The following is a 13,473-nucleotide window of genomic DNA, read 5'->3' on the forward strand; positions in this document are numbered from 1 at the left end:
TCTTATTTAAACTTCCCGTATATTTAAATCTGAAATGGCCTTACATGAACATGTGAGAAAATTTTAATGATTGATAATAAAATTAAACATACTTATTTTAATAGCTAGAAATATATATGTAAATAGCCAAGAGCATGAAGTAACCATAAAACACATTCATTTCTAGTAGCATTGACAATGAAACTAACATATACATCTATAGGATTAATCTTAGCCTGGTTGTTAGCCTGCTCTGGAGCTCTGGCTAGCTGCAAAGATTAAATCTCCATAGTAACTTAATTTAGCATGTTTTTCATACAACTGAATCAAGGCTAAATTCAGCTTAGATGGTTTGAAAATCCTAGCTTAATACCTTATCTTGCTTGTGAGCAATACTTCTTAGCATTAGCATATCCTCCCTTAGCATATACAGCATTAGTATATCCCGCATTAACATATCTAGCATCAGCATATCCAGCATTAGTGCCTCTAGCATCAGTGTATCCCACATTAGTATATCCAGCATCAGCGTATCCCCTATTACCATGTCTAGCATCAGTATATCTTGCATTAGTATATCCCGCATTAGTACATCTAGCATTAGTATGTTCAGCATTAACATATCCAGCATAAACATATCCAGCATTACTAGATCCAGCATTATCATATCCAGCGATTAACATATTATGCAGCATAAGTATATCCAGCATTAACACATCCAACATTAACATATTCAGCATTAGTATATCCAGAATTAACATATTGAATATTAACATATGATGCTTTAACATATCCAACATTAACATATCCAGCATTAACATTTCGAACATTAGCATATGATGCTTTAACATATCCAGCATCAACATATCCAGCGTTAGCAAATCTAACATTAACATGATGCATTAACATATTCAGTATCAATATATCGAGCATTATATTAGTATATGCTGAATTAACATATCCCGCATTAGCATATCTAGCATCAGCATATCCAGCATTAGTGCCTCTAGCATCAGTGTATCCCACATTAGTATATCAAGCATCAGCGTATCCCACATTAACATGTCTAGCATCAGTATATCTCACATTACTATATCCCAATTCCCACCTTAACAAATCTAGCATCAGTATATCTCGCATTAGTATATCCCGCATTAGTACATCTAGCATTAGTATGTTCAGCATTAACATATCCAGCATTAACATATCCAGCATTAGTATATCCAGCATTATCATATCCAGCGATTAACATATTATGCAGCATAAGTATATCCAGCATTAACACATCCAACATTAACATATTCAGCATTAGTATATCCATAATTAACATATTGAATATTAACATATGATGCTTTAACATATCCAACATTAACATATCCAGCATTAACATTTCGAACATTAGCATATGATGCTTTAACATATCCAGCATCAACATATCCAGCCTTAGCAAATCCAGCGTTAGCATATCCAGCATTAACATGATGCATTAACATATTCAGTATCAACATATCCAGCATTATATTAGTATATGCTGAATTAACATATCCCACATTAGCATATCTAGCATCAGCATATCCAGCATTAGTGTCTCTAGTATCAGTGTATCCCACATTAGTATATCCAGCATCAGCGTATCCCACATTAACATGTCTAACATCATTATATCTCGCATTAGTATATCCCAATTCCCACCTTAATATATCTAGCATCCGTATATCTCGCATTAGTATATCCCGCATTAGTACATCTAGCATTAGTATGTTCAGCATTAACATATCCAGCATTAACATATTCAGCATTAGTATATCCAGAATTGACATATTGAATATTAACATATGATGCTTTAACATATCCAACATTAAAATATCCAGCATTAACATTTCGAACATTAGCATATGATGCTTTAACATATCCAGCATAAACATATCCAGCGTTAGCAAATCCAGCGTTAGCATATCCAGCATTAACATGATGCATTAACATATTCAGTATCAACATATCCAGCATTATATTAGTATATCCTGAATTAACATATCCCACATTAGCATATCTAGCATCAGCATATCCAGCATTAGTGCCTCTAGCATCAGTGTATCCCACATTACTATATCCAGCATCAGCGTATCCCACATTAACATGTCTAGCATCAGTATATCTCGCATTAGTATATCCCAATTCCCACCTGAACAAATCTAGCATCAGTATATTTCGCATTAGTATATCCTTCATTAGTACATCTAGCATTAGTATGTTCAGCATTAACATATCCAGCATTGGTATATCCAGCATTATCATATCCAGCGATTAACATATTATGCAGCATAAGTATATCCAGCATTAACACATCCAACATTAACATATTCAGCATTAGTATATCCAGGATTAACATATTGAATATTAACATATGATTCTTTAACATATCCAACATTAACATATCCAGCATTAACATTTCGAACATTAGCATATGATGCTTTAACATATCCAGCATCAACCTATCCAGTGTTAGCAAATCCAGCGTTAGCATATCCAGCATTAACATGATGCATTATCATATTCAGTATCAACATATCCAGCAGTATATTAGTATATGCTGAATTAACATATCCAGCATTAGCATGTCTAGGGGACTATTTCATAAAAGTGGTTAAGCAAAGTGGGGATTAAAGTCAAAAGCCTGACTTCAATGAGCTGAACTAAACGTCCACGCTTAAATTGGTTCCATAACAGCAAGTTGAAGATCATTTGATCTGACTAGTCCAAGTTCAGTTTAAATAATCTAGATAACTGCTCGTGCACGTTTCTGTCGTGAAACCTTAAAAGTCGAGCATAGATACATCGAGTATGTTGTGCGCTACCATGGCAACTTCGAGAACTGAAAGAGCCCTGAAATGAGACAGCTGTTCACAGCCAGTGAGCCGCGAAACTGCAAATTGTTCAATAGGCTACAGTAGTAGCAATATATTTTTAAATATAGACTATTATTTAGGCGTATAAACATGAAATTAAATATTCGTTATAAAACATAGTAATTGTGAAAGAGAAAGAGGATTTGCGCTTATTGTTGCTTGCAAGGAAAAGTTTTACTGCATTGCAGGCTCACTGTAACATACAAAATGTTCTAAATGTAAGCACATAGGTTTAAAATAAATAAAGAGCCATGCACGCACAAGCGGTGGGATTTTTAATTTGCTCCTAAATCTGCTGCAAATCCTTGCTTTTTTTTTGCCACTTGTTTCCGCGACCCGTGGGAAAATATCTTTACATTAAAGTGACGCTGCTGCTCAGCACGGATCATCTCCTGATTATTCCACTCACTTTACAGCTTTAAAGTCATTATTTAAGAAATGTAGTCAGTGTCTTTCTTACCCCCGTGCTCGCGTGGGTTTCCGGCAAATCCAAAGACATGCAGCATGCACTAGCTATGGGATGAATTGAATAAACTAAATTTGCCATAGTGTAGGAATGTGAATGAGTGTATATGGATGTTTCCCAGTGAAGGCGTCCGCTGCATAAATCATATGCTGTATAAGTTGGCTGTTCATTGCGTTGTGATAACGCCAGATTAATAAAGGCACTAAGTAGAAAAAAAAAATATATACACACACACACACACACACACACATACAAACATACATATATATATATATATATATATATATATACATATATATATATATATATATATATATATATATATATATATATATATATATATATATATATATATATATATATATATATATATATATATATATATATCGAGAGAGAGAGAGAGAGAGAGAGAGAGAGAGAGAGAGAGAGAGAGAGAGAGAGAGAGAGCTAAGAACACCCCTCACAGATTTCTCTTTTAAATTAATATTTTCTAAAGGATGCTTTACAAAAATATATTTGTGCATATACATTAGATCATTTAGTACCAATGCAAAGTTAATATAAGTGACTATAAAGTTTTAATCATTATTAAGAGGTTAAGTAAATTAAAATGGCATCAGATTATGGCAGGTGAATGTTAACATTACTTTGATTAGGCTTGAACTTAAGACTTAGCCTGAGAGTTAGCCTGCCCCAGACCAGGCTAGTTTCCCAGCATAAGTTGCCAGGGTAACTAAGTTTAATCGTAAATTTGATTTATGAAACTGAATCCGCCATTATTAACCTGACTAACCAAAATAAGCCTGGCTTTTTCCTGTAAGCTTGGTTTATGGAATAGCCCCTAGGATTGGTGTGTGTATATATATATATGCATTAACAAATCCAGCATTCCAGGATTAGTATACGTTGCATTAGCAAATCTAGCATCAGTATATCCAGCATTGCCATTTCTACATTAGCATATTTATAGTATTAGCACAGTACATCCAGCATTAACATATCCTGCAATAGTATGATCCAACATTAGGATAATCCAGCATTAATATATATTTAACATTAGCATATCTAACATTAGCATATCCTGAAATTAGCAAATCCCAAAATTTGCATATCCTAACAGTAGCATATCCCACTGCACCTGTCTATCTCACCTGGCTGTATCTGGCATTCTCCTTCAGGTGGACGCCGATGCATCTGGTGATCTGCAGAAGCCAACTCCACTGTGTCTGCAGCGTCTCCATGTATGCCTGCCCAAAACACAGACAAAAAAAAGAATTGATTAATTCATGAGTCATGATTCTTTCCTGAGGGATTCTGAATCGATTCCTAAAAGCCTACATATACTGCAGAGTTTGCTTTATTTGGACAAAAAAAGGACTATCTTTAGAATTTTAAAGATGTGGCAAAAGTGAAATGTTGATTTGTACGTCACTTTCGACTTGTTTTCTGACTGTGAATGAAATTACGGGTAAAATACGGGTTTTAAAGCTAGTTCTCTGTGGCTCAGAACTAAAAATACAATACAGATATATTGTATCGTGACCCATGTATCGTGATATGTATCATATCATGAGGCCCTTGCCAATACACAGCCCTAGTATCTAGCATCAGTGTATCCCACATTAGTATATCCAGCATCAGCGTATCCCACATTAACATGTCTAGCATCAGTATATCTCGCATTAGTATATCCCAATTCCCACCTTAACAAATCTAGCATCAGTATATCTCGCATTAGTACATCTAGCATTAGTATATTCAGCATTAACATATCCAACATTGACATATCCAGCATTAGTATGTTCAGCATTAACATATCCAGCATTAGTATATCCAACATTAACATGTCCAGCGTTATCCTATCCAGCATTATCCTATCCAGCGATTAACATATCTCGCTAGTATCATAGTATATCTCACATTAGTATATCCCAATTCCCACCTTAACAAATCTAGCATCAGTATATCTCGCATTAGTATATCCCGCATTAGTACATCTAGCATAAGTATATCCAGCATTAACACATCCATCATTAACATACCCAGAATAAGTATATCCAGCATTTACATATCCAACATTAAAAAAACAACTCTAATTAAATTTACAAATAAAATATGCTTTAATATGAATTTTTATTTAAATATTTTTAATATTTGAAGACATTTCTGTGTCAAAAGATAAACAAACAAACTAAATATTATGTTTTTATTTTTATCATGGTTTTCGTTTAACTTTGTTAACATTAGTTAATGTTACTTAAGTTTGTTAACTCACAGTGCATTAACTAATGTTAACAGGCAAAACTTTGGATTTAAAAAATGCATTAGTTAATGTTGAACCCAATAATTCCTTTGGCTTATTCCCTTATTTATCAGGGGTCACCACAGCGGAACAAACTGCCAACTATTCCAGCATGTGATTTACAAAGCGGATGCCTTCTAGCCACAACCCAGTACTGAGAAACACTAATGTAGCATTAGCATATCTACCATCAGCATATCCAGAATCAGCATATCCAGCATCATCATATCCAGCATTAGTATATCCAGCATCAGCGTACCCCACATTAACATATCTAGCATGAGTATATCTCGCATTAGTATATCCCACATTAACATATCAAGCATCAGTATATACAGCATTAGCATATCCTGCATTAGTAAGTATATCCCACATTAATAAATCTAGCATCAGTATATCTCGCATTAGTATATCCCTCATTAACATATCAAGCACCAGTATATCCAGCATCAGCGTATCCCGCATTAGTATATCCCACATTAACAAATCTAGCATCAGTATATCTCGCATTAGTATATCCCGTATTAGTATATTCACCATTAACATATCCAGCATTAACATACCCAGCGTTTTCCTATCCAGCGTTGTCATATCCAGCGTTAACATATTATGCAGCATAAGTATATCCAACATTAACATATCCAGCATTAGTATATCCAGCATTATCATATCCAACATTAACATATGATGCATTAACATATCCAACATTAACATATCCAGTATTAGTATGTAAATTAAAACACTAATTTACACACACTCATACACTACAGCCAATTTAGTTTATCAATTCCCCTATAGCTCATGTGTTTGGACTGTGGGGGAAACCGTCTTGCTGTCAGGCCACAGTGTTAACCACTGAGCCACCGTGCCATCCGCTTAATGTTACACTATGATTAATAAATGCTTCACAAGATTATTCATACTTAGTTAACGTCAGCAGGGGGGCGTTGGTGTAGTGGAATGGTGGGGATGTCTAGGTGTTGGGGGTGAGGTGTCTGAATAACACTGCGATCGGATACTATACCAAAGTCGGAGATCCGGGGCTGTTATAGACTGTACCAAAAAGCTGAGGAAGGGAGGGGGATGGCATTACGGGAGTTTGCCGGGAGAAATAACAAAACGGGAGGGTGGTGGGAGATTTGTCTGAAATACGGGAGCCTCCCGGGAAAAACACGAGTGCTGGCTTGTATGGTAAATATGAACTACATACCTTAAGTGTATGCGAACTAATAATATTTAAGATAGCAGCACTGTCATACATAAACCAAAAGCGCAGAAACTGCAATTCGGGTTCAAATGTAAAGCTGGTGCCAAATTAAATGGGAACAAAGAATTGTTATGGAAGCAAATCTTGACTCCCAGAATCTGAGTGGGTTCATGAAATCCTTACAGATTCCCACGCCTTGCAAGAAACACAGCAGGATGGGTAAAAACCCAGTAGCGGACTTTAGAGATGCTCACCTGGATCTTATCAGACGCAGGGTGTTTGTTCTTCAGCAGAGAGTCCACCTTCGCTTTCAGCACGTTCAGCTGGATCTCCTTCTGCTCCAGTTCACTCATCAGTTTCTGTAGAAACATTAAAAGGTCGCCTATTATACAAAAATCCCTTTCATTAGGGGTTTTAAACACAGCAGTGTGTGAGTATATCCAGCCTCTAAAAGTATACATTAATTAATTCTATTTTTATAATCACAACAAGTCTGCAGAAACACTTTGATTGACATTCTCCCTTTGTACGTATCATCAGAAGAGGAAAACCCCGCCCATTAGAGCCAATCTCTCCCTCATTAGCATAAACAGTAGCCCTGAGTGAGAAGCAGCCGTCTGTCCATTAGCCATTAGAGCAGGGGTCCTGGAGAGCTGGTGTCCCTGCAGGGTTTAGCTCCAACTTGCCTCAACACACCTGCCTGGGTGTTTCAAGTATACCTAGTAAGACCTTGATTAGCTTGTTCAGGTGTGTTTGATTAGGGTTGGAGCTAAAATCCGCAGGAAACCAGACCTCCAGGAACAAGTTTGGTGACCCCTGCATTAGAGTGTTTGAGCTGCTGAAGATAATGTCAGCATAGACTAAGAGGATTATAGATGTGGAGTTTTAGATGAAGCACAAATCTACAAATGAGTCTCCATAGACTGACAGAAGCATGAAGCACTCACACTGACATTGTAACGTTAGTCTTGTTTTGAATCTGCCACTATGCTGACACACATGCATTTATGGCTCAGCCCTCTGTCTAAAAGAGCACAGTCTCATATGAATTTAAAGCAACAAGCACCAAAATGCCACAATTAGGATCAAAGACTAAAAGGGTCCGTTTCAGAGAGTTAAAGAACATTATCTGTGGGGTTTTTTGACCTGAAACTTCACACACCAGACACTCTGAGGCACTCCAGGGGTCTGTTCTTCGTACCTCGCTTAAATGATCTAAGATGATTTGGCAGATCCTGGATCTTTTAATCTTGATAACTGATTTCTGGCTAATTTTGTTCTTCAAACAAGTTCGTGAATCAGATTAGAATGTCTGGATGAACTGATCTGAGATCGCTGCGTGTGTTGTGAAGGACAGATCTATCCATCCTCGAAATCATGATCAGCAATGCAATGACTGGCTGACGGCACAGCAGCGTAATGACATCATCTGATTAATATATTTAATATGACACGCAATAACTCTCCACATTTGTTGTGAGCTGCAGGCTTTACACTTTCATGCGTCAAGAGTATTCATCATGTATTTCAATGCATATCAATGGATTTAGTTCTACATTTAGAGAAGATTTCCTTTATTATGGTAGCCAAGACACGCTCAAGTTTTTAAACCAGTGTAAGGAATAACTGTATACATCAATTTTGCATCAGAAAAGCTTTTGATATCAGTAAAGCTGTCTGCACCTTTTGGGAAGCATCAAATCACTGGTATATGAGCGGTCAAAACACATGCTTGACTGCATAACTTTTTTTTTAATTAGTTGAATATTGTGCAGGTACAAGTTTAAACCACCTCTTTGAACCACCAGGTAGCAGTATGTTACTTTTATTTAGGAGTGCAGATTGCATAAGTTTTATAAATACATATTTTTAAACTTATTTTTAAACGAATGAACCACCAAATTATCCAGCACATTTTTACGCAGTGGATGCCCTTCCAGCCACAACCCATCTCTGGGAAAATATATATATATTTACTATTTTCCCAAGTGTATTTAACTGCTGTTAGAAAATATCAGCATTCGGTACATACTTTCAGTATTATCTTTGCATGAACTGACCCGATCTAATCCTGTTTATATAAAATGAGCTGCTGCTCCTAAGCAGGTTTGAGCTACGAGAACTGTTACTATGACAACAAGGCTGCGTCCGAAACCGCATACTTCCATACTATATAATACGCTAAAATCAGTATGCGAGCCGAGTAGTATGTCCGAATTCATAGAATTCAAAAATCAGTATGCGAGAAGTACCCGGATGGCTTACAACTTCCGGTGAGATTCTGAAGTGCGCATCCCATGCACGCTGCGCTATCCCATAATGACCCGCGAGCGAATTCATGAATGAGAGTAAAGCAACGCAATTGACGCAGGTAGGTCTCGTGACCATGACAAAATGGCGGATGTAGTACGTCTGAATTCCATTCATACTTTTCACATTCATACTGTATAGAACGCACTTTTCTAACGGCCGAGCAGTACGTTTAAATTCAAATGCAGTACCTACTGAGTAGTAGGCGGTTTCGGATGCAGCCCATGTCTCGGATCAGTTTTGGATCATGTAAAATCTTCAATATCCAAATCCAGCTAACTGAGTAATCCACATACAAAGAACGGACCCCAGATGTCTGTCTATCTGTCTGTCTGTGTGTGTGTGTGTGTGTGTGTGTGTGTGTGTGTGTCTTACAGAGAAGCTCTCTTGTTTCTGAGGGATGTAGTTGTCGATTCTCTTGTCTCCCCAGTCGAACACCAGCTCCTCTTCCTCGCGGTCGTTCACCCACATGATCTGGTCTGAAATCTCCCCGATGATGTTGCGCAGATCCTGCAGCTGCACACTGCGCTGGTGCGAGCTATTCTGAACGCACAAATAAAAACACATCAGCTTTATTATCACACACACATCCATTTGCTTTATACATTGCTTGTAAATGTTACAAGACAATGCATTAGTGAATTTCTCTTTCAAATCTGAACATTTGTTTAACCCTTGTGTACTGTCGAGGGGTGCCTTTCTGAAAACCATCAGCAGCCTACTAAGATCGCAAGTTCCGTTGTTACAAACATACTTTGTTGATTTGCCGTTTCCCAAATCTGTCACTCCAACGAACATTCGCAAACTCGTACACTTGCAACTACACCTCTGAAGCTGTTCAGAAACATAGTTCCTGGCTGTGTTCTATTCACACTTATCCCCCCTATGCCCTATTCATTTAGAACATTCCAACATTTAAACTTGGAATTATTCTTTTAAAGCATTAAGCTCATCTCTCTTAGGTGTAATTTGCTTTCAAAGTATTTTTACAGTTCAGTTTTAGCGATCTTCATGTTTACAACTGCGCTCCCTTCGCAGTGCACTTTGAAAACATTGATGTCATTTTGAACACAGCAGTGGCTCATGACCAAAGCTATAGTTGGCCTGTTATTTAAAAGTGGAATTTATGTTAGGTCTCCAAAGCTTGTGAAAACAAAACACACAGCGTACGCTCATATTGTTGGAGACCCCTAATACCAAAATATGACCTTTTATAATGCAAAATAGGGGCTCTTTAAGTATTAACTTATTCCTTTCTGTGATTTTTAAAAAATATTTCATATAACTATATTTTTTATACATTTATGAAATTATAAAAGCTTATGTATTATGTTTGTTAGGTTTTATAGCGTTTGATGTTTTTTATGTTCTCGTTGGGTCTGATGCATCGTAATTTCGTTCTGCATTACAATTTATTGTGATGTTTTGAATGACTTTTGAATCTCTTCATCTGCTTCAGAACGCAGCAGCACGAGTGGTCTTTAATGAACCTAAACGAGCATATGTCACTCCGCTGCTCATCCGTTTGCACTGGCTGCCAGTTGCTGCTCGCATCAAATTCAAAGCTCTGATGTTTGCTTACAAAGCGACTTCTGGCTTTGCTCCTTCTTATCTGCTCTCACTTCTGCAGATGTATGTGTCCTCCAGAAACTTGCGTTCTGTGAATGAACGTCGCCTCGTGGTTCCATCCCAAAGAGGGAAGAAATCACTTTCCCGAACTCTCGCGCTCAATCTGCAGTCACTCGCTGTCTTCATGAAACCACTAAAAACTCAACTATTTAGTCTCCTAATCTAAGACTTCCTATTAAGACTTCCTAATCTGCAATTCCCTCTCTGACTCCTCCACTAACTACTACAAAAAAACAAATAAATAAATAAAAATACTAATGTTTTGCGTCTTACACTTTACACACCTGAAACTTGCCTACAGCACTTATTTATTGTTGCTCTTATAGTTGTGTAAATTGCTTCCCTGTCCTCATTTGTAAGTCGCTTTGGATAAAATCGTGCTAAATGACTAAATGTAAATGACAAAAATAAAGGGAACTGAAACTGAAACTCAATTAAACTCAAAGATAAATCTCAATTTCAATCAAAAAGATATCAATGATTATTAATGACCCTTAGTAATCAATATTTGGACTTATGGCACAACACATGGACATGAGCTCAATCATTGCTGGTGATGCATTGTATATACAGTAGGTGAGAGTTCAAAGTGGCTATTACCGCCACGCCTTATACCGCCGACGTTTGAAATAACTGCCGCTCTGTTTTTAGTATATGACCGCAGCTTGTGAATGAGCCGCCAGGGGGCGCAAAGGGACGGGATGCGAACGGACAGAAATAGCCTTTACAGCAGCTTTAAATATGCTACTGTGCTTGTAAATGAGATTAAACAATAAGTCAAAGCATTATAATTCCTTCATTAATCATTTAAAATTTGTTAACACACTTTATTGTAAACTTTTTAAGTGCAAAGAGGACTAGTTTTGGAAAATAAAATTGAAGAAATAAAAGACAGCTAACACGAAAGCACAAACATTCAGTACAAATGAGTAGTCTTAAATAAATAAATAAAGCAGTCTTTTAGCCTAAATATAGAGAGATGTTCAGTGTTTGCTATTTTGATAGGACTAAGACAAGACATTTTCATTTATGTTTTTATTTCTGTTTTTGTTTTAATTTTCGTTGTTGATTATATTTTACTATCTTATTTTATGTCTCAACAATTGCACATAATAATAAAAGAATAATGAAAACTAATTAATAATGAAAATAGGCCTAAATAAATAATTTATTTAAAGATATTGCGGCGAAACACACGGTCAGGGGCATGGTCTAAAGAGCTTAAGTTGAATGCTGCTTCATCAAAAGCAAATAAATAAATTGACCTACCTTAAGGAGATCACTGAAAGTATAATAAAACTAATTTTGCCGCAGGACATAACATAAATTAAGTCTCGCAGGTTTATTTTTAATAATTTAGTTTCAGTTCAGTTTTTGTTTTTTTTCAAAACGTCAATTGTTTTGTTTTTTAATTAATGGCTCAGTATGTTTGGTATTTTAATTTCAATTTCAGTCACCTTGCATATGCGTGTGAAATATAATGCCGCATAACCGCGAAAAAAGAAGAAAAAGCTGTCAGTTAGACCTAATTCATCAAAATGAACTATAATAAAATACAGCATGTATGTTAATACAGGCAGAATGTGAACAAACTCAAGGTAAGGCTAAGATATGTGCTTGCTTTTTAATGCATTTAAAAAGATTTGCGGCTACTATGGTGTATAATAATGTTTTTTTTCTTCCTTTTTTGTATGGTAAAGGACAATGCACATTGTTATTGATGTAAACTTAGACTAAAACTTACCATTGATAAACGTGACCTAGCCTACTTCAAGCAGATAACTTAAAGTATAATAAAAATAATTTTGCCACAGGACATAAATAAAGTCCCGCAAGTTTAGTTTTAATAATTTGGTTTCAGAAAAACATCTGTTTTTCTTTAAAGTAAAATTGTTGTTTTTTTGTTGTTGTTGTTTTACTTGTAATGCATTGTATATATACAAGTGTAGCAACATTAGAGCTGATTGTGCAACATCTCCATCTCTACTGGAGGTGTCAGTGTGGTTAATAAACACTGTAGTATTTACTATAAATTCATTCATTAACTCGTTTTCTTGTCGGCTTAATCCCTTTATTAATCCGGGGTCGCCACGGCGGAATGAACCGCCAACTTATCTAGCATGTTTTTACGCAGCAGATGCCCTTCCAGCTGCAACCCATCTCTGTGAAACATCCACACACACACTCACACTCATACACTACGGACAATTTAGCCTACCCAATTCACCTGTACCGCATGTGTTTCAACTGTGGGGGAAACCGGAGCACCCGGAGGAAACCCACGCGAACGCAGGGAGAACATGCAAACTCCACACAGAAACGCCAACTGACCCAGCCGAGGCTGAACCAGTGACCTTCTTGCTGTGAGAAGTCTGCGTCGCCGTCTTACTATTAATTACTATAGTATATTCTCATGTGTGTGTCTGACAGCTGAAAATAGACCTGGTAGCAGATATCGCAGCCTCTGTTACTCTTTACCTTGCACATTTATTATTATTTATTCAGGATATGCATTTTCACATCCTGACTCAAATGCCTCATTACTAAAATGACTATAATTAAATGAAATATTCTAAAGAATAAGATATGATGTGTTCTGTGTAAGTGTGTACTTGCATTGTGATGCTATTATATTGTCATTCTGGCATTATATAATGAGAGGCTCTATTAAAAC

General features: G+C 36.5%; 2 protein-coding genes across 3 annotated transcripts in view; one reads left to right on the plus strand and one right to left on the minus strand.

Moving 5' to 3' along the window:
* Positions 1-13,473, plus strand: part of pycr3 (pyrroline-5-carboxylate reductase 3) — a 547,472-nt gene that overhangs the window by 359,738 nt on the left and 174,261 nt on the right. The gene's annotated exons all lie outside the window — the stretch shown is intronic.
* The window catches only part of dspb (desmoplakin b), an 82,802-nt gene that overhangs the window by 36,122 nt on the left and 33,207 nt on the right, over positions 1-13,473 (minus strand). For both annotated transcript variants that reach the window (XM_073932187.1, XM_073932186.1), the window contains exons 7-9: positions 9,546-9,713; positions 7,115-7,219; positions 4,503-4,598 (exon numbers count right to left, since the gene is read on the minus strand). In XM_073932187.1, the coding sequence (XP_073788288.1) occupies positions 4,503-4,598; positions 7,115-7,219; positions 9,546-9,713 (369 nt within the window). The remainder of the gene's footprint in view (positions 1-4,502; positions 4,599-7,114; positions 7,220-9,545; positions 9,714-13,473) is intronic.

This window comes from Danio rerio, chromosome 20 (assembly GCF_049306965.1).
Source record: "Danio rerio strain Tuebingen ecotype United States chromosome 20, GRCz12tu, whole genome shotgun sequence".
NCBI lineage: Eukaryota > Metazoa > Chordata > Actinopteri > Cypriniformes > Danionidae > Danio > Danio rerio.